At 32.0% G+C, this 23140-nt stretch overlaps 3 protein-coding genes across 4 annotated transcripts; 1 reads left to right on the top strand and 2 right to left on the bottom strand.

The window, feature by feature from the left end:
- Window positions 1–472: 472 nt before the first annotated feature.
- LOC108345197 (heavy metal-associated isoprenylated plant protein 39) lies at window positions 473–1433 on the bottom strand. Its single transcript, XM_017583777.2, has 3 exons — window positions 1271–1433; window positions 1094–1169; window positions 473–991 (listed from the first exon to the last, which is right to left on the bottom strand). Exons 1-3 carry the CDS (start codon window positions 1274–1276, stop codon window positions 705–707), a joined length of 369 nt encoding a protein of 122 aa, XP_017439266.1. The 5' UTR covers window positions 1277–1433; the 3' UTR covers window positions 473–704.
- Window positions 1434–13932: 12499 nt separating this feature from the next.
- Window positions 13933–14946, bottom strand: LOC108345422 (heavy metal-associated isoprenylated plant protein 39). Of its 2 annotated transcripts, none has more exons than XM_052866756.1 (3): window positions 14869–14946; window positions 14490–14568; window positions 13933–14396 (listed from the first exon to the last, which is right to left on the bottom strand). In XM_052866756.1, the coding sequence occupies exons 1-3, from the start codon at window positions 14872–14874 to the stop codon at window positions 14110–14112; spliced, it is 372 nt and encodes a 123-aa protein (XP_052722716.1). In that variant the 5' UTR covers window positions 14875–14946; the 3' UTR covers window positions 13933–14109. The 2 variants fall into 2 exon arrangements, with proteins under 2 accessions (XP_052722716.1, XP_017439511.1); XM_017584022.2 differs by having other exon boundaries at window positions 14490–14565; window positions 14869–14945.
- Window positions 14947–21251: 6305 nt separating this feature from the next.
- LOC128193786 (uncharacterized) lies at window positions 21252–22395 on the top strand. Its single transcript, XM_052867891.1, has 4 exons — window positions 21252–21261; window positions 21357–21439; window positions 21531–21635; window positions 21715–22395. The coding sequence occupies exons 1-4, from the start codon at window positions 21252–21254 to the stop codon at window positions 22231–22233; spliced, it is 717 nt and encodes a 238-aa protein (XP_052723851.1). The 3' UTR covers window positions 22234–22395.
- The last annotated feature ends 745 nt before the right edge of the window (window positions 22396–23140 follow it).

A 23140-nucleotide genomic window follows, 5' to 3' on the forward strand; every position in this document is an offset into this window, starting at 1 on the left:
ATTATTTTGTAAAAAAATAATTTTTAAAATTTTTATTTTGTATAACTTATTTAAATTTATTTTTAAAAAATATTAAATATATTTGTATTAATATTTTATTAAATAATTTGATTTAAGTTATATTTAAAAATTAATTTTTTAGCTAAGTATATTTTAAAGATTTGCTTTTAAATAATTTTATTTAAAAATAAAAAATATATATATAAAATATTTGTAAGTATCATGAATATAAAAAAATCATATGAATTTCGGACAAGTAAAAATAAATAACAGTTTTTTCAGATGGAGATAACAGATATACCCTGCCCTGCCGCAGACCGTTTAACCCGTTATCTTCTCTGCTTATATCAACCTTTATGGTAATTTATAATAATATTATAATTGATGTAAACAAATTTTAAATTGTATTAAGACACATAAATAGTAATAAATTGATAAGTCATGAATAAATTTAAATTTCAAATGCTAGAAAGAAACATCAAGAAGATAACATATCACTCAAAATCTTGGAACATAACATTTTCTGTGGGATTTGTTTTACAAAATGACAGTCTAATCATACACCACACAGAAATTACACTGTACATATTTTTTACCACCTCGTACACTCATTAATCTTCAACCTAAGATCATGCAAAATACTAACAAAACCAACATCATTGCTTTGTCTTTCTTATCATATATTCTCTGATATTATGTTTAGTTTAGCAGATGACACAGGTATTAGGATTTTCATCGTAACTTGTGACATAGTAACTTTGACTATACTGTGGAGTCATCTGATAATAAAGTGGATAGTATGCTTCATTGAGTTTTAGAGGAACAGCTAACTTTGCTGTCTCGTTCTTATCTTTCTCCTCTTTTGCTGGTCCAACTGAAACTATTTCAGTATGACACAACTTTCTTAGCTTCGACACTGCATTCACTGGATCAATCTCACCCAACAAGATCAATTTCATGTCTTTCACATCAAGAGAAACCGATTCAATCCCTGCAGTTAAAATAATCATAAGCACTAGTTTTGTTCAAAAACATTTGGATACTTCACACAGTACGATATTGACTCTGTTTTCTTGGAACAAAATCATTGTACCTGAAAGGCCAGATGCTGTCTGCATGGCTTTCTGCTTGATTCTATCACCATGCAAGTCCACCTTCAACACTACTTTCTGTCAAAGAACAAATCAGAGAACTATTAAGATTACTTCTAAGTTTTGAACATGAAAAGAGAGGTACTTTTACATGCATGCAAAGAGAGTTTATTTCTGACCTTCATTTTTGTTAAAACTTGCTTCTGAGTTCTATAAAGCAAGAACTGTTTGGCTTAGTGAGGCCAAAGGGTTATAGGAGGTGTTTTTTGTTTTGTAAATGAAGTTGTGATGAAAATGGTTGAGATTGAGTCATATTTATAGTATCATATGGTGAGACTGAGAAACAAAGTGAAGTGGAGTCAACACTGGTGAAATGATATAGTATAGTCTTTCTTCAAAAGTTTATATAGAACAATTCTTTTGTCCACACACGTTATAGTAACCGTGTTATCTTTATATTTGCAGCCCTTACCTACCATACAGTACCTTCAAAGAAAGTGCAGGTCAATGAAATCTTTACATCATATAAAGTGTAATAATTGAGGCTTTTTTTATAAATAAAAAATATTCGGGATACATCTAATTTTTTTTACATTCATTTAACATTATACTTATTTATTTTTTAATAATGATACTATGATACACTTTTATCTTCATTTGAGATAGAGTATAAGGGTAAAATGGTCATAAAAATCTAAACTTTTGTATTTTTTTAAGAAAGAAGAGAATAAAAAGTAAGTAAGGGTAATGTCAAATGAATGTAAAAATTTTATGTGTGTCAAATAATCATTTTTCTTATTTTTTTTTTCTCTTTTTTTTTAAAATACAAAACTTTATATTTTTATAACTATTTTATCCTTATATTATGTGTCAAATGAATGTATTTCTTTAAAAATACAAAACTTTATATTTTTATGACGATTTTATTTTTATATTTGTGTTAAATGAATGTAAAAATGTATCGTATTATTATTTCTTTTTTTATTTTCATCTTTTCTAAAGCATATATCGTTTGAGAAACACTACTTGGTGCTTAGAGGTTGCAAAACAAGATAAACATTAAACAATGATGAAGTGATGATTGCTAAACTTTTTGGTGTTTGCTTCAGTTTCTGCAATGATGTCAACCTTTACTATTGTTAATTATCCATTAATAATTATTAATAAGTTTTGTTTAAATATTTTTTTTAATTTAAATGATTAAAATAAAATTATTAGTAAGAAAATATTAATCATGAAAGAATCATTTAAAATTTGAATTCATTCATTTCTGATTTTTATTTAGACTTATAAGACTGAAGCTATTTTGTGAAAGATTATTTTTTAAAATTTATCACAACTCATTTAAATTTACATTTTAGAAAGACCAAATTTATTTGTATTATAATATTTTTATTAAGTAACTTGATTTAAATTGTATTTAAAAGTTAATATTTTAAACTAAATTCATATGTTAAAGATTTTTTAAAATAATTTTATTTAAATTTTAAAAGAATAAAATATAAAAGCATGAACAATTATCCGCGGTTACTTTCAAAGTTAAAAAAAAAAATCTCACATTTATGCTTCCACGGATACCAGGGACAAATTTTTTCAAATAGGACAAGTAAATTCTATCGCAATATAAAATTTTTGTCTTATTTTCATATCATCAAGCGTGTATTATTTTTTTAATGTTTTGATATCACCTAATTATTTTTTATAAATAAAATATTATATTATCAAGTATTTAATATAAATAAAAATACATTATCATTTCTTTAATGTCAAATACTTAAAAAAAAAACTATAATTATATAAATTTAAAATTAGAGTAATAAATAATTATTAGATAAAAGTGAAAAATTATCTAAAATATTTAACATTTACACATAATGACAACAAAAATGTTTACTAATTTTGCAAATATTAATGAAACATAAAAGATAAAATTATAAAATATTTCTAAAAAATTATGAAAAGAAAATAAATATTCAAGTTTTAAAATATTTCAAATGTCTCTTTACTTTCTTTTTTTTTAAATTCTAATGAAATCACTTCTCAAGGACTAATAAACATTACAGTATACCACTAGATCACACTTTAAAGAAAGATTAAACAAATAATAATGATTCAAATTTAAATACAGAAGATTTTTCATTTTTGAATTTCAATCGATATTGGATAGTGGTAAACAAAATTCATGTAAATGAAATTAAATTATTATACTATAATAAATGTTTTTATATAACTATAGCGATAAATTTTTCTGATGAGAATATGTTAGAAAATAAAAATAATTATATTAAAAATTATCATAATAATATTCTACATTATAAAAATTAACAACAAATAAAATTATTAAAAGGAAGTAAAAATGATCAAATTTGTGTTTTGGAAAATATTTAATACACTATTAGAAGGAATTGTACAAGGGAAAAAAATGTTTAATTAATGGTGTAATGAGACGTAAAGTATGTTGAATATGTGATAAACAACATATAACAAACTAATCAAACCATTGAAAAATAATGAAAATTTAGCAAAACAAATTCAAATGACATAAATTAAGGATGAAAAGGAATAAAGAATATGTGTTTTCTATATTACTCAGTAAATAAAGGATTTATGCAATTGAATATTAAATTTTTTTAAGACCTAAAATCTATTTGATTAATTGTAATTGAAAATACCTCATTTGAACATCACAAAGATCGTGACTAGAGAGAAACTACTACGTAAGTGAATTTTTTGAATATAGAACAAATCGAACAAATAGAAGAAAAAGAAAAAGTATATAAAAAAAGAAAAAAGATTAAAAACTAAAGACTAAATAAATAATATATATATATATATATATATATATATATATATATAATGTATTTTAGGTTATTTAATAAACTATGAATATTTTAATAATTTAAACAAAATAAAAATATAGTGAAACATGTATGAAAACGAGACAAAATGTGAAAATACTCATCCCATCATCATATCCAATCATGCTTAGTGAATGCTGATGATGGTAGATCTTAAAAAAAATATTAGGAGAGTCAAATTTTTTTATAAGTGTATACTAATTTGAGGGGACTAAGGATATAAAATTTAATAAAATTAAAAAAAAAAAATTTTTTACATATTTTTAATTATTTAAAAAAAAGATATTTGAGATGTCAAAACGTTCTTCTTTAACCATGAAGCTCCGTCACTAAATACGAGGATTTTCTTTATCAAAATAGGAACGCGTTAGAATTAGAGGTGGACAAATGGAACTGACCTGCAGTGTACTACTAAAATCTATACTAAACTAAAAACTAATTTGCATAAACTGAACTGAATTGTAAAACAGTTCAGACAAACTGAACTGAACTGTTTTTTGTTTTCTCAAACTGGACTGAACTGAATTATACTAAATTATATTAAACTATAATATAAACTGAACTACTACCTATATTAATTTTAAACTGAAGTGTACTATTTTTAAACTAGATTATACTAGTTTTTAAACTGAATAATATAACAATACATGTTATTTTTAATTGAAATTTATTTTAATATTTATTTTATTTTATTCATAATTGTCTTACAAATTAACTTTTTAATAATTTGATACTATTATTTTGTATTTTATTTATATTTATTTTATTATTATATGTGTATGGAAATTATTTTATTTTTTAATTTTTATTTATATTTATTTTGTCATGAATATTATTTTACTTTTATATTTATTTTTTATTTATATTTTTTTTGTTTTATATGTGTGTATAATTTATTTTATCTTTTTATCTACTTATTTTATTTTAAAATAATTTTTTATTTATATTTATTTTGTTGCCTCATAAAATTGTTTTATTAATCAATTATTTATTATTTATATTTTATTATGTAAAAATTAAACTAATATTTATTAATTATTATAATATAATAAAAGATGATACTAGAAAAGTTACTCTTAACAAATGTGTGTTAATTTTTTTGTTTGATATTTCTATAATATTAATTATTTTTGCTATATTACTATTTTTTTATGATATTTCATCATATAGTCATTTAATAAATTTAATGTTAAAAAATATATTTTAGTTTTAGTCTGTAAAATAATATCATTTAAAAATAATAACATTGATATTTATTTTAAAGTAAGTTGATTTTTAAAGTAAATAGTTATTTTAGTGTGTGCGCTTACACACATTTTAATATCATTAAAAGTTTTTTTAACATATTTTTACATATTTAATAATATGTTAAAGAATATAATATATTTAAAGTATTATTTTTTTTATACAGTCTTTTTTTTATGATTTCTTTTACTTAATCATTTAATAAAATTAAATTTAAAAAAATATATTTTACTTTTATTACTTAAAATAATATTATTTAAAAAGTAATATATGTTTATTGATAAAAAAATATAAAAATATGTGATAAAAAAAATTCATTATTAATTTTTTATGTGAACGGTTTATTAATATTTTATTATTAAATAACGTTTTCTTGGCAAGACGAAACAGTTGAACGAGAATTAGAAAGAAGAAAGAGTAGATACCGTTCTCATAGTTAACTAAACTGAAACTGTTATAAGTTCAGTTTTTAAAAACTAAACCATAAAATAATATACTGAAGCTTTTAGTAAAAATGGATCAGTTTTTTTAAGTATAATATAGTACAATTAACTATAATGCAGTACATTTCAGTTATTTTTGCCCAACCCTAATTGGAACAATTTCCTCAAGTGGATTTATTTATCATTTCTATACAACACAAATATTTCCAATTAGGTAACATATATACACTATATACTAGACTTAAATTGGTTGTAACAATATTTCACAATTCTAAAAACAAATCAAATTAGTAGCTAAACAATAATTTTGAAAAAATACTATGCTATTAAAGTTTTTTTTAAGTTAAAAAAAATATAAAATTATTTAACAAATAATAGTATCCACTTATTCTTAGACATTAACAGAACCAATTTAACCAACTCGAAGCTTACCTACTATTTTTATTTTTTATTAATAAAAATATTTCTACTGGGTATTGTTAATAGATTATCCATTACTCAATGTAAGACACTAATAGAATCAATTTGTCAAACTTAAATTAGCATAAACTATTTTTAACCTTTTTTTTCAATTAATACAAAATATTAGTTGTTTCGGATGTAGAGTTGATGTTCCTTACCCAAAATACTCTATATTATCTTGAAAATCGAATTGACTCTCTAATGGTCTTCCTTAAACCAAGTTACGTTGTTTACTCTTCTTGCTCCTTATTCAAGTCGTGCGAATGGATATTTGTCAAAAGCACTCTAATGCTCAAGTTAGTAATATGACTGATTGGTTAACACAACAAGTTATGCATATTATGTGCATGATGATCTAAAGTCATACTTATGATCGTTATTTATATAGTAGTTGGGATGAACATTTACCTTTTTGTCAGCCTAATGATAGCACAATCACACCTTAATTTGCATTAAGAGCTTAATGCGTTATTACCGTTGATAATCTGACCATGTGGTGCTCGATCAATCACACTGTTTAGTCAAACTAGGCGGTGTAAAGGAACTCAAACTTGAAGGACAATGGCCTGTATGGACGATCACGGGTGGTCAACCTAGATGGACAGCAAGGTAGTGCCAAATCCTACTATACGGTACACATGGATGGACGACCAAGGTGGACGACCTGGTGGATAGCCAGGGTGAACGGTCAGGGTGGACAGTCTGGGTGGATGGCCTTGGTGGATGGCAGGGTGGTGCAAGATCCTAATGTATGATACACAAGGGTGGACAGCCTAGTGGACGACCAGGGTGAATGGCCAGGGTGGACGGTCTGGGTGAAAGGCCTTGACGGATGATAGAGTGGTGCAAGATCCTATTGTATGGTACACAACCCCATCAAGCCCGAGCATGATGCAATTTATGAAGGGGTTTTGAGTACACCATAGCTAATCATTGAGAAGTTCTCTAGTTGATGTGCAAGGTTGAAATGGTTCACAAATGAACTTGTCATTCACCAAACTCTTATCCTCGTTCGTTGGACTAAGCGGCAGTGGTTCATGGATGAACTCGCTGTTCACCGACTCGAAGCGAGGTTGATAGTGGTTCACGAATGAACTCATCATTTACCGACTCGACGTGAGGTTGATAGTGGTTCACGGATGAACTCGCCGTTCACCAACCTCTTATCCTTGTAGTTTTAAGCTAGCTGTTAGTGTTGATAGTGTCGTGAGGCAATGCTGGTCGAGTAGCAATTGAGGGCATTATAGGCCGAGAAGTTTTGAGGCTAAGGTTTGGTCGGGTACCTATGAGGTCATGTTGGCGGAGTGAGGCCATATTGGTTGAGTATTTGTGACGCCATCTTGGTCGAATACTTGTGAGGCCATCTTGGGCGAGAAGTTGAGACCATGATAAATCGAGCAGTTTTAAGGCCAAGGTTTGGCCAAGGTGAGGCCATGCAGCCAAGATGAGGCCCTCTGGTTGAGGTAAGGCCATACGAACGATTTGAGGCCATATAACCAATTTGAGGCCATGTGGCCGAGGTGAGGCCACGTGGTCGAGGTGAGGCCATGCAACCAGGGTGAGGCCATCCAGCCGATTTGAGGCAATGTAGTTGATTTAAGGCCAGATGGTCGATTTGAGGCCATGCGATTGAGTTGAGGCCTTCTGGTGAGGTGAGGGCATATGGCTGAGGTGAAGCCAAGGTTTGGTCGAGCTGAGACCGTGCAGTCGAGGTGAGGCCGTGTGGCCAAGGTGAGGTCGTGCGACCAAGGTGAGACCATTTGGTCGAGGTTAGGCCGTGTGGCCAAGGTGAGGCCGTGAGACCGAGGTGAGGCCATTTGGCCGAGGTGAGGCCAGATGGCCAAGGTGAGGCCATGCGATCGAGGTGAGGCCATCTGGTCGAGGTGAAGCCATCTGGCCGAGCAGGTGAGACCATGCGGCTAAGGAGTTGATCTAGTAGGTTAATGCTAAACGAAACAAAAATAATGAGGTCGAATGATTGGGTCATTTACTTCTTCCAAAGTATTGCTCACTAGTTCCTTCTGGCTATAAAAGGGGATACTCACTCAGCCCCACGGTAGGTGCCAAAATGTTTTAAGCGTAGGGTTAAGGTCCCTTACTTAAAGCACTCAAAGCTGTCCGGAAGACCGGATGAGCTCCCTAATTATCCTCCTTAATCCATGTTACATTGTTAACTCTCCTTGCTCCTTGTTCAAGCCATGCAGGTGGATACTTGTCAAACACACTCCAACATTCAAGTTAGTATTATGACCAATCGGTTAGCACAACAAGTGATGTATATTATGTGCATGATGATCTAAAGTTATACCTAAGATCTTTATTTATAGTAGTTGGGATGGACGTTTACCTTTTGTTGGTCTAATGACAACCCAATCACACCCTAATTTGCATTAAGAGTTTAATGAGTCATTACTGTTGATAATTTGACCATGTTGAGTCCAATCAGTTACACTGTTCAGCCATACTAGGTGATGGAGAGGAAATCGACCTTGAAAGAGAACGACCTGTATGGACGATCAAGGGTGGTCGTCCTGGGTAGACAACAAGGTCGTGCTAGATCCTACTGTATGGTAGACATGGATGGACAATCAAGATGGACGGTCTAGGTGGACGACTTGGTGGATGACATAATGATGCAATATCCTACTATACGGTACACAAGAGTGGACGATCAAGATGGACGACCTAGTGGACGACCAAGATGAACAACCAAGATGGCCACTCTAGATGGATGACAGGGTGATACAAAATCCTACTTAACGACATATTAATATATTAGTGTCATATTAGTATTTAAATTGAAATAATTATTGAAAATAGTTAAAGTTATATTTATTTTTAATATATATTTATTTAAATTAACAATGGTCAAACCAACACAAATTTTATTTATTTTATATTTTATTTAAATTAGTATGCATTAGAATCATGCTAATTTATATACAAGTTAGTGTATAGGTTTGTAATAAAATAAATATCATAAATTATTTTTAATTCAAAAATCCATATTTAAAGATAACAAAATTATTATAATCTATGTGAGTTTGATTTAACCAATAAGAACACGTACCATTTCTCTTTCACTTATTTTATAAAATCTTCTCAAACTTGTTTTCATATTTCGCATTTATTCATGCTCATTTCCTTACTCATATTTATCTAAACTTATTTTCTTTATAACCATAAAAGAAGTTTGATCTACTTTTCTTTTTCATGAAACCCTTTCGATCCAATTCATAAGTTTATTATTTGTTTTCTCTATTTTCTTGTTTGCATCTTTTATAGATGACAATAGAAGTATTGCGTAAGAAACATTTTTTTCTTAATTTAATGTCATTAGCCTCATCTACATACAAATTAAATTATTATTTAAAATAGATTCAATTTAGAGTCCAAAAATTTCTTGGAATAGAACAAATTAACATCAACTTCAAAACTAAACCAGTTTATTTAAAAATAAATTTAAAAATTAGTAATCAATTGGTGACAACTTAGTTTACAATACTTAGAATTGGTCTTAATGTATTGATGTTAATAATTTAGAATTCAAGATTTTAGATGTGTCACATCAATTCAATTCTATTAGTTAATTAGCAATGACTTTTACCTTTATCTTTATTTTTATACCTTTAATCACTGTATTATTTTTGACTTTAAGCAACGTTAAACTACACCGCATATACAAAAAAATGTTGTCTAAATATAGTATCTTTTGTAATAAAATTATTCATATACCACAAAAGTTTAGTGAACAAACTTTTAAGAAAATAAAGTTACATTAGAGTTGTAACATCCCGATTATATAATAATCAATATTACATAATAAAGACGTCAACATTCAAATATAGAGAACAGTCAGAATACGACGTGTAATTTATGTACTAAATTACAGTCATCCAAAATAAAAGAAACGGAAATTCAAACTTAAACAGTTTATAGATTCGAACACTACACGTGTTCAGATAGGAATTCCTAAGAAGACTACTCCGCAACCTCAATATTCTCCAGCTCTTGCTCCAAAGGACTCTCCTCGACAACAACTGCTCCCATCCAAGTGGATGATCATCGCCAAAGAATCATATCCCAACGGCACACAACACAAACAATGCAAGGGTGAGCTAGATATAAAAAGCATGTTATCATACATAGATTCATATACAGAAATATTTAGGCATGCTTATTAAACCACAATCCACATATTCACACGACTCTTCCGGATTCTTGTATAATTGTCGAACTATTGGTCGTCTCTACACTTGCTAGCTCTGCTGGTCTTTCTCCAACGCTAGCCATATAAATCCCCCAAGCTGCCTATGTCTAAATTCAAAGACTATAGACGAGGATCTCCCTCTACTCTCACCACTGACATTATTCTTCTCTACTTGAGTGTGAATAATGCTTTGAGTGTAGGGATAGACATACCATTTCGAAGCTCCTACAATTATACAGAAACAACCACGATATTCCATATAACCACTTTCATCCATCTCTCCCTGAGATTTCCGAATCATACTCAAATTCATCATTTACATCATATAATCGCAGTAATTTATCATATTTCATGCAATCTCATATTTTCTCACAGATCACATCACCACATATATTTCACACATTTATACACATAATTCAATTCAAGAGAAAATAACACTTAAAATATCCAACTTATACAGAACACTATTTGATCGAACACTATTCATCACACACTATTCACCGAACACAATGAAACGAACGTTACAGGACGAACGTTATATTCCAACATCATGCCGAACACTATTGGGACGTACGCTATCTGACGAATCCTCCAAAACCGATCGTTCGAGACACAAGGCTTAAGACCGAACGCTATTTGCCGAATGCTAATTCTGAACACTATTTACCGAACGTTATAAGCCGAACGTCCCTATGCCCATTAGACGGACGCTAAAAGATTTAAAACAAATTGACCGAACGCTAAACCCGAACATCCACAATTAGACCGAACGCTGATATTAAAACTTGGGCCGAACGCTTATACTCACAGCAACACCAAGTTGGATTCAACACTACTGAGCCGTACGCTAATATCAAGTACCTAGGCCGAACGTTAGACCATTGAACACCCTATCGAATTCCTCACAGTCTTGAACGAACGCTCAAAGATTAAACTTTCTCAACAACCGAACGCTATATAAGACGGACGTTTAGAGCCTGGTTAGATAACTAGATCACTTTGCCGAACACCTAAATATTGGCCGATTGTCTTAGAACTGAGGACGAATGATTTCAACTTAACCGAACGGTACTAACTCTCCTGACCGAACGCTACACTCATCAGGACGAACACTCAAATATCTATAACTTAAGGACGAACGCTCAAATATATATAACTTAAGGACGAACGCTCAACATACAACTTAAGGACGAACGCTCAACATACAACTTAAGGACGAACGCTAGGACGAACGCTCACTGGACGAACGCTCGCTGGGACGAACGCTAGGACGAACGCTCACTGGACGAACGCTCGCTGGGACGAACGCTCGCTGGGAAGGACGAGCGCTCACTCAGTGGGATGACGAATGCTCGACAAACACTGTTTGGACGAGCGTCCCATACTATGACGAACGAACGCGAAATACCAAATGGACGAACACCAATCACCTTGTACGAACGTTCAACACACAAATTCTTTGGACGAACGCTTAGGCCGAATACTCTTTGGACGAACGCTTAGCAGGCCGCTTCCTTGGACAAACGCTCATGCTGAAAGCTACGTGGCGAACGCTCAGCTCAACAACAGTACGAACTCCTAACAGGCCGAACGTTCAGGAACTTGAACGAACGTTTAAGATTGGAAAACGAATTAAGGCCTAACGTCTAATATCCACACCTTAGAACACCCAATAAAAACCGAACGCTCACCATTACTCTTACATCAAAACCGAACGTCTAGTATAACTTTTTCAAAAAGACCGAACGCTATATATTGAAGGACGAACGCTTACTACTACGGAACAGTTAGGACGAACGTCCAATTTCACTTGGACGAACATTCAGCCATTTTGGACGAACGTCCAATTTTCATCAAATTGGACGAGCGGCGTTTCTGCAGAATTCTGCAGAATCACGAACCAGAATCCCAGAAAACCAGAAACCCAAATTCATCCCCAAAATTTCCAGATTCCCATCTAACACAGTATAATTCAACAATCAAAGCGAAAAATCTAGCTCCCCTTACCTCTTGAAGATCTCCTTGAATCACTTCCAGCTCCCAAAATTTCTCCTCTTCTTCTCTCCCAGAACTTCCAGCAACTCTTCAACTCTTCCAAATGCACCACCAAAGTCTCCTTGCAGCTTCAACAGCAGCTCACCTCACCTTTCTCTCAGTTTTGCAGCAAGGAACTCCTCCCAAAACTGAATCCCTACCCTACTCTTTATTCTCCCCTTCTTCTCTTTCCTTTCTTGTTTTCTTAATGGGGAAAGGGAAGCAACATTTTTTTGTCCCTTGTGGCCAACAAAACTGGCGCTTTCCAGCGCCCTTCCTTCCCCGTTTCTTTCTTCTTCTTTTTTTTTTTTTTTTTTTTTTTTTTTTTTTTTTTAAACGATTCCTTACAAGAGTTGCTAGAAAAGAAAAATAATTTAGATGAAAATAAAATGGATGAATAGAAAAAAGAGAGTAAAATATAAAAATGAAAGTTACATGTGATTGAGAGAAATAAAAAAATGCAAACAAAAACAGTATAAATAAGTAAAAAAATAAAATAATTCATCTACCACTCAAAATTAATCAATATGTACGATAATTTGTGAAAGTTCTCTATATAACTTCTATTTATTTTAATGATATTATACAAACTAATTTTATTACATGTTTTTATTTTTTTCAATATAAATACTTATTAAAAGGTTTATCCATTCTACAACAACCTTTTCTTATCAAAAGTCCAAATTTATCATGAAAATTAGTACGTATAGCATCAAATTTCATGTAAATCTTGATATCTATACAAGAAAATATATATTTAGCATAGTTAAAAAAGCTTACTACGATAAGTAAAAACTGATGTTAATCAGTCAGTAATGTTGAATTTGTGTTGTACGACTCTAAAATCATAAACATTAATTTATTAGCATTGAAATTTGAAGACCAACTTAAAGTAGTAAAGGTTAAGTCCACACTACTTCATTACTCATTTTTAAATTATTTTTTACTTAAATAAATTTAATATTGTTCAAACTAATGATAATATATTTTATATTTTAAAATTTATTTAATTTTGATAACACTAAATGAAATCATCTTTTGATATTAATTTAATATATATCAGTGTGACTGATACTAATAATTTTAAAAAATATTCTTTCATACAATGTCTCAATCTTCAGCAACAACAAAAGAGTATACAAAAAATAGTGGAAAGAAGAGAAGAATGTGGATGAATATGCTAAGTGTGGAATGATTTATATAAAAAAGTAAAAAAATAAAATTGTAAGAGAAAATATTCATCATCTTTAAATACAAATTATTAGATAAAAAATAATATACAATTCTTGTTTATCTTCCCAAATACACATAAATTCATGACATATAAATTACTAATGAATAACTTAACTACATATGAAAAACATATTACATTAGCATCAATTTAATTTAAATAATACAATAAAAATTAAAATCGATTTATCCAACATTAACTTAAATAAATATAAATACTAAAAAAGTAATATTAACACTAATTAAATTGATATTAATATTATTTAATTTTCAGATTTATTTCAGGTAATATATCAACTAAACTGAGACCATAGTATAAGATTATACTTATTAAAGTTTTCATAGTAAACTCTCAAAAATGTCACTTGAAAGTTAATTTAATATTTAAGTAATGCATAGTATGCACATTTTACAAAATGGCAAACTAGAACACACCACATATTAGTCTTCAATATCTAGGTCATAAAAAATAAAAATAAAAGCAACAAAAACACAACCACATATATTTTACCAAACTTTCTATAGTATGCTGAAATTTAGCAGATAACACAGCCACAAGGATTCTCCTCGTAACCCTTGACATAGTAACCATGACTGTACTGTGGTGGTATCATCTGATAAGAAAGTGGATAGGGTTCATACACCTTGACAGCTACTTTTTCTGCCTCTTTCTCTTTCTCTTTTTTCTCCTCTTTTGCTGCTTCAACTAAAACTATTTCAGTGTGACAACACTTTCGTAGCTTCAACACAGCACACACCGGATCAATGTTCCCTGATATGACCATTTTCTTCTCTTTCAGGTCAACAGAAACAGATTGAATCCCTGCAAAATTATCGAGTCTTTTGAAACTGCATGGCATGTGTTATGTTATTTGATACAAAACCAAAACTTGATTGAAAAAGAAAATCACGATACCATGAAGATCAGATACTGTTTTCATAGCCTTATGCTTGATTCTTTCATTGTTCAACTCCACTCTTAGCACCACTTTCTGCTACACAACAAATCAAAGAGCTGCTAAAACTCAACCACTAATACTTCTAACCAACACCACACTTTCTAGTACACTTTTCTTGACACTTACTTATTCATTTATTAAAATAAATTTTATAACTAATAAATTTTATCACTTTTAATAAATTTTAATTAAAAACACGATTTCTTGTGCTTTTAATTCTAAAAATGAAAGAAAATTGAAGTGAAAACACAAGCCTAAGTGGAAACAAACATTTTAAAGATGTGAAAAAACTTAAGAAAAATTATTTGGTTCATCGCATGAGAGTATTGTTCTTACCTTCATCGTTGTTCTATAGCTTCCTTGAGAAAGCTAGAGTTGGAATATCTGTTGATAAGGATTTTTATATATTTTTCAAGTTAAAGGAATTTGTGAGAAATATGGATGGGAATGAGCAATACTTATAATAGCATATGTGTATAGCTAGTCAACTAGAGTCAACCCAATTTAATTTAATTTTTTTGTATAATTATGTTATTAATATAAAGTATGAATGGACTTTTAATAAACACTAATCACTCTTCACTAGTAAAGTAAAAGAAAACGAAACCGATTATTTTCGCTTATACGCAGTCATTTTGCAACCGAGACATATACAAACGAGACAAAATAGGGTAGACCTTTTGCCTCGATTCTGAACCGAGGCAAAAAGGTGTGTAATTTTGCCTCGTTTCAAATCCAACCGAGGCAGTAGAGGGGTTTTATCTCTTTTTTGTGTTATTTTTTGTTTTCACCATTTGTTAGGTCAATTGTTAGCCCTTGGCCACAATCCATCAACGCCCACCGCTTCATCTCACACCACCATCATCAAAGATTCTGAATTACGAAGAACGAGGACGACATGCTCCTACCATCACCTGTAGAGAATCAATCAAACACCACCACTTTTGCAGAGAATCAATCAAACATAAAACAACCCAATCGAATTCAGAAAAAGGGGACGAAAGGAAGCTTCCTCCTTCACTACGAATTAGAACAGAGAGAAGAAGAAGAAGAACAAGAACGACCACCGCGCCCTTGCACTCGCGTCTCCGACGCGCCATTGATGATCCATCCATTGTGCCTCCATCGAAACAGAGAAGAGGAAGGAAGCCTCCCTCTTGCCAACGAAAGAAAATGGGAGAAAAGAGAGGAGTGGCGTAACTTTTGTCTGAAAATGTCTCTGTTTGCGAAATTTAACATTAAACACATGTTATTACCTCAGTTTTTTTTAACCGAGGCAATAAGGGTCTATGATCTCACTTCTATAAAGAACCGATGCCTAAACCTTCTCAAAAAAATAAAAAATAAAAATTTCAGCTATTTTATGCCTTGGTTCTTTAAACAATCGAGGTAATAGACCTTTGCGATAATTACAAAAATGTCACTGCACCAATTTTAGGCATTAATACTTTGTGAATCGAGGCATATACGTTTGTGATAATTACAAAAATGTCACCGCACCAGTTTTAGACATCAGTTCTTTTTGAACCGAGGCATATACGTTTGCGATAATTAGAAAAATACCACTGCGCCATTTTTTCTTCGGTTACAACTACATCGATGTCAAATGCGCGAGTTAAAATTTTTTTTACTAGAGCTCGAAAAACTAATTAATCATTTTTAGTGGGTTTCTTCTCAGCCACATCGTTATAGATTTAAATAACTTTTTTCATTTCTTAAAAGTAATAGTGCTTTGGTTTTAGGTTCTTATGATTTTTTTTTCCTTGTGATCCCTATTTTTAACTTTCCCATGCAAAGATGTATAATGTTATACGAATAGAATTGTCAAACCAGTGTTGACTTGACGCCATTAAAAATATCACATTTTCTTAATTTGAACTGATTATGATATTTACTCGAATGAAAAATGACTAAAATCAATATTATAACCAACCCTTTTAAAACTCATTATTTTGTGGAAAAAAAATCGTGATAGTAAACTAAAGTTGATTTGTTTTCTACTAAACATATATGTAGTTTGTATTTCGTGCCTTCATTTTGAAAACATTAATTAGTTTTTAGTGTCACATTTATTGTTGGTAGTTGTAGGGAAAATGACTAGATACTAAAGTTGATTTGTTTTCTACTAATGTATTTAGTGATTTCGTGTCCTCATTCTATACTTCAAAACATTAGTTTTTAGTGTCAATTTATTGTTAGCAGTTGTAGGAAAAAAATGATTAGATAATAAAGTTGATTTTTTTTCTACTAAAAATATATATGTAGTTTGTGATTTCGTGCCTTCGTATTATATCCTTGAAAAGATTAGTTTTTAGTGTCAATTTATTATTGGTAGTTGTGGAAAGTGAATAGATTTTTTTTTATAAATATGTTATTTAAACTTTAAAAACAAATGTAAATAATACTTTTAATCCAACAACATAGTTAATTTTTTTTGTTGTTTTATGCAAGTTTCATGTGGACATTTGGATTGAAACATATCAAATGTTATAAAAAGTTCAAACACAAACCTAAAATGTTTTTTACATGTATAAAAATAATTTATTTCAGTTAAATTAGAATAATTATATCTATTTATTTTTAAAGTTTGAATATCAAACTATATCAAAGTTTGAAAAATAGATAAATTTTAATTTCCAAGATTAAAATTATATTTAATTCATAAATAAATAGTTACAAAAATCAAAATAAAAATATTTTTAAAGGATAAATAATTTTTTATCTATAAAAATTTGAATAGAATATTTACATAAAAAATTGAGTGGAATACTAATGAAGCAATGATTTTGTAAAAAAGTGACATAAAGTAGAATGGTCTTTACTTGAAAATCAGAAACCGTGTTGCTTTTATCTACCCTAGAGAGTTCCTTCATGGAAAATGAAATGTTAGAAAAAGTGTAATCATTGAAGCTTTTGTTATATCTTTTTGTTTGAAAAATGATAAGACGTTCCTTGTTATATCCAGAAAAGATAAATTATGACGATGAAGTACCAAAATTTGAAGGTTTATAGCATTTCTGCCACATGTTCGTCTTTCATTCACTAGCCAAGCATTTCTTCTTTAACTTTTATTTCACTATTGAAATTTAGGTCATTCACAATATATTTTAATGAGGTTTTCTCTACTCACCATATGAAAAGGCAGCACAATGAGCATGTTTAACATAAGTGAAATTTTTTTATGATGGATCATTACGAATTATAGTAAAACAACCTGAAATAACTGTTAGCTCTTATATCAAAAGTTTAAAATAAAGAAAATGACAGTTTTTTTAAGAATCTCGTCACTACAAGATTTTTGCTTATTACCGAAGGTTAATTACCGAAGGCCTAGGGACCGTCGGTAAATAAAGTTTTTCGACGGTCAAAATGAGCATTACCGAGGGACATGGTGAAATGAATTTACCGAAGGTCAAAAGAGCATTACCGAGGGGTTTGGGGCCTTCGGTAAGAGGCTCGACCCCTTAAACTGAGTAATTGGGCGTATTGGCATAGGTCGTTCCTAATTTCGTAAGACAACACCCTATTCCCTCTCTGTTCTCGCGCCCAATTTTGTAAAAGGTAAACTCTGCGTTGTGCTCCCTCATCCCCTCCCTATCCGTTCTTGTCCCCAATTTGTGCTTCCCATTGTCGTCGCCCAAGTTTGTCTTCCTCTCCCTCTCCCTTTCCCGTATGTCCGGTTAGATTGTGTGGGTAGGGTTCAGTGGTGTTCCAGCAGTGCATTGGCATTGCCGTTAAGAGGGTGGTCCGTTAACATTACGAGGTCTGCGAAGGCGTAGAGAGGAGGGTGCTCCCGTGACGTGAGGGCGGCTGTCGTTGTCAAGGGAGGCTATTGGGAGACGCATTGAGGTATGTTCTTTACTGGCTTTTGGATTAATAAACTGGGACAAGTTTTCCTTAATATTATTGGAAAGTCAAAATAAAATGAAAAGCAAGTTATTTTGAATTGGTTTAGTTAAATGGGAATAGGAATAACAAGAAAGAAAGATGTAGATTAGTTGGTAGAAAAGTGGTTCGTGTTGATTTCAGGAAGGAACAGATGCAGTATAGTTACCCATTGAAGCATGTTTAGATGACTGAGTTAACATAGTAGAGATGAGAAGCAACATGCAGAGGAAGCAAAAGAAGAAAGTGGTTTTGGTATTAATATTTACTACTAGGTTAAGAGTTAGTGTGAGATACAAAGAACCTAAAATTAAACTACCTAAAATTAAACTACCTAAAATTAAACTGGAATAAATTGAATAAATTGATTGGCTTGTTCTTCCGTAGCTGTGTGCAATGTCAAACCTCTCTGAGAAGTCAAGTCTCCAGTCAAGTTGTTTCCATTTTCATGTAAAACCTGTCTGACAATACAAGTTGTTTCCATTTACACGTGGAATTGTATCAGCAACAATTAGACTTGTTGGTTATTTGCTCTTGCAGCCATTTATGATTGAAATAACTCTTTTGTTCTATATTTTCTTTTGCAAGATAAAATGTCTTATAAAGTGAATGTACTTCTGTGGTGAGTAAGTACAGATGCTTTCAGCTTTGATTTCTCATGATTGTAGATCATGATTCACTTTAAATTAACCCTTCATACATGTAATTGTCTTGTCACAATCCTAGGTAAATATATATAAAAAAAACCATGGTTAAATATATATAAAAAAAAGCTTTATGAATTAACCCCCATTTTTTGTTGTTGTTCCTAAAATTGTTAAGTTTGGTTTCAATTGTAGAAGTTGCTGGTGCTGAAGTAGTGGAGTGTGCTTGTGTGATTGGTCTCTCTAATCTCAAGGTAATGGATAAACTGAATCAATGTTTTTGTAAGTTGTGTTTTAGTAGCTAGTCTTAGAAAATTCCATCTTGTTCTTGACATGCTAAAGTAAAGTTCTTTACCAATTTGATTACCTTTTTGTCATACTATGAGTGATCCCATAATATTTAGAAATAAGTGTTGGAAATCCCATGTAAGAACAAATTACACTGTGTGAGTGTGAGTGAAATCTCACATTACTCAAGTTAGGATTGATAGAACGTTAATCTTACTACTTTAATATCATTTTAAGATATGTATAGTTTGAAATTATTAGCAAAGTGTTAGATTAAGCAAGCTGTTGAAACTATTGATGTAGAAGGATAAAGTACCTTAAACTATTAAAGGTTGTACACACATTCTCAATGGTGCATGATGTCCATTGCTACGAAGCAAGGAATTCTTAATCTTCAGCTAATCCAGAGTTTGAACATAGTTTTGAACTCTTTTTACGTTAAAAATTAATTTTTCACTAACATTAGAAGTAGAAGTGCCTAAACAAATGTAATCTGAGATACACTGAGTCAAAAATGGACAAGGTTAAGAACCTTGTCCTTCCTAGGCAGTTAGTCTTTTGTTGATTCTTACCTTAGTGTGTAGGTAGAAATCTTTCAAAACTTTTTCGATGCAACAAAGCTATCAACCTAGAAACCAAAAGAAGGTTTATCTATATGAAACACGCTCCTAAGTCAAAGTCCAAGTGCAAGTGACAGTTGGAGCTAAGTGTGGGTGTTGTTTCACAAAGTGCCGGTCCAAAATCATGAGCAAAAAAGGCTTATGGTTGCTGAAACTGCAGCTGAAATTGGTGCTGGAACAACAAGAAAGAAGTGCAGTCGGAGTCCAGGCTTGAAGCCCTTTTAAGACCTTATCCACTTCCTAAAAGATGCTACCCCCTTGGACCAAGGAATGTGAGGTAAAACAGCTGCACCAATTCGTCACGACACCCAAAACCAACACCAAACAGTCAACAAAAAGCAGTTGACACCTCAAGCAGTTTGAAATTAACACTTGGAGTATGTGCAGACTGTTCAACAGCAAAGAAAGGAACCACAATAGAAAATCAATAGTCCACTTGGCAAGATCAAGCAAATTCAATGGTTTGGATAGTGAAAAATAAACTTCCAATGGTGTTTGCAACTGAAAAATGACCAAATGAACAGTGCACACAAGTTTGAAATGGTGAAATAAACTTGCAGAACTGTTTAAATCCCACTGAAACAATTAGATTCATTAATTCACAATAACTTTGGCCTAAAATGCAGCAAACTTTGATGGTTTAAAGGTCAAGTCTGCATATAGGCTTTTGAAGGACCATTTGACAAGTTCACAGTAGTTTGTAATGACCAAATACACTTGCATGAGTGGTTCAAAAACAGAAAGGTACACAACTTCTCAAAATCACTATTGTAGTTGCTATTTATGCAGCAAAAAGTGCTAAAACAACACTATAAATGACCAAAACAGCACTATAATGCAGAAATAACGTGACAGCAATATATGGAAGCCAATAAAAGTGATTTTTAAACACTTTGGGGCTGGAAGAAAGGCTAGCACACAAGAGGAACTTAAGATAGGGTCTAGAACAGATTAGAAAAGCAAGAAAAACCCAAAAATAGTGATTGAATTCTGTGCTGGAAAAGTGTTTGATGAAAATTCAAAATTGTTTGATAAAATGCCACAAAGAACAGCAGATTTTGTGTTTTGTGGTTTTTGACCTTTCAAATCTGGATAGGAGGGTTTAAAGTGCTTTTTATGATTGCTATACACTTGGATAAGCATATAAATGTATTTGGAAACCTAAAACCAGCTTTTGCCAATCCAAAGATGAAAAAAACCAAAGAAAAACAATGGCAAACAGCAATAAAAATGAACTCTGCACCTTACAAAGTGGCTGGAAAAATTAACAGCAGTGGCTAAAATGAGCAACAGTGATTGTGAGGTTCAAATGATTTGTCAATCAAGTTTATATCATCAAATTGGATGTGTGCCAACACTTAAACAACCAAGGAATACACTACAACAGAATTTCAGAACAGAGCGTCTGAAAGGGGTGGCACCCTGCATACTGGTGGGTCGATCACCATTCATGAGCATGCCATTCGTATGGTATAATCTCATTACATAACTTTTTCTTTCATAAATAAGTTATGTATATTGTATTTCATATGTACGCTTGTAATTCTTAATTATGTTACAGGCACAGGCTCTAGGACGGGCGGTCCATGTTGATGAGGTCTTTGCACAGACTCATGTTCGGAAGGGAACTGATCAATTTGTTGATGAAAGATCTCGGAAGACTCATGTAAGCAAATAACACTATTAGTAATTGTTCATTTATGTTATACTATCGTTCCCTGACATTGCTTTTAATGTTTCAACAGGAAGACTTTTCTACGAGACTTTCACAGGTTAGATCTGAACATGAGTCAGCTCCTACACCGGATGATGCCAGTAATGCAGATGATGACATCCGTAGGACGCAGTGCTGGATCGACACCGTTGGTGGGAAGAAAAAGGGACGAGTCTATGGTGCGGGACAGCTTGCTGCAAACTATACAGCATCCAGAGGAGGTACTCTGAAGCACCAGCCTTCTTCTTCCACCAGTACTCCTGACGAGGTTCTTCAACTCAGGCGGGAACTCCATGAACGTGACCAGGAGCTCACTGATCTCAGAGCAGAGTTTACAAATTTGAAGGCCCTGGTCATGACTGTCTTGCCTCAAACCTCACAGGACGTACAAAATATCCCTCCCACCCAATCACGACCTTCCTCATCACCTGCTGCCACTCAGCAGCCCACTTCAGTCCAACCCTCATCAGTCCAACCCACACCAGTCCAGCCATCAATAGAGGAGCAGGATGATGAAAATCATTCTGATGATAGTTATGTACATTATTAGGTTTCATTTTCTTATTACTTGTTAGACAAACATTTGGATATTAGAACATTTTGAGTTGATATCATTTCAATGTTAGATGTACTTACAGACTTTGGATGTTACAACATCCTTGTGTTACATTGTTTTATGTTTGAACTATAAATACATTAATGGATGTCCTGTGGATTATTTGATGTGCCTTGGATATTGATCATTGTTTGGATCTTTGAAATGCACATTATGCATCTTTGTATGTGTTTGAAAACTGTTATGCAGGTCTGTTTGTAAATGAAATTTGTTATACAGGTCTGGGTTGCAGAGGGAAAACCATTTCTCTGAAACCTGCTCTGCATTTTACCGAAGGCTTTTGCCCTTCGGTAAATGCCCTCGTCTGCCCATTATCGAAGGCTTTCGCCCTTCGGTAATTACCGAAGGCTTTCGCCCTTCGGTAATTACCGAAGGCTTTCGCCCTTCGGTAATTTCCGAGGGCTTTCGCCCTTCGGTAATTACCGAAGGCTTATGGCCCTCGGTAATTACCGAAGGGCGAAAGCCCTCGGTAATGGTTAGCGACAAGGGATTTACCGAAGGATTTTTGGCCGTCGATAGGCCTTCGGTAAACATCCATTATCGACGGCTTTTGGCATTTTCCGAGGGCTTCTGGCCTTCGGTAATGCCCTACTTTTTTGTAGTGCGTGTATCCTTATTACCAGAATGCTTATTTATTTTATTTTTAATTTTTTCTTTCTTCTCTTCTATAAATTGGACCCACTGTCCCTGCTGTGTTCAACGATGCTGAAAATAATGAAGAAGATATTTCAAAAAATTAAAAACTAGGAAAAACAAAACAAACAAAACCATGCCTAGTGCAATATTTAGGTTTTAGAAAACAAAAAAGAGAGAGGAAATAGTGACTAAATTAAAGCGTGAT

This window comes from Vigna angularis, chromosome 8 (assembly GCF_016808095.1).
Source record: "Vigna angularis cultivar LongXiaoDou No.4 chromosome 8, ASM1680809v1, whole genome shotgun sequence".
Lineage (NCBI taxonomy): Eukaryota > Viridiplantae > Streptophyta > Magnoliopsida > Fabales > Fabaceae > Vigna > Vigna angularis.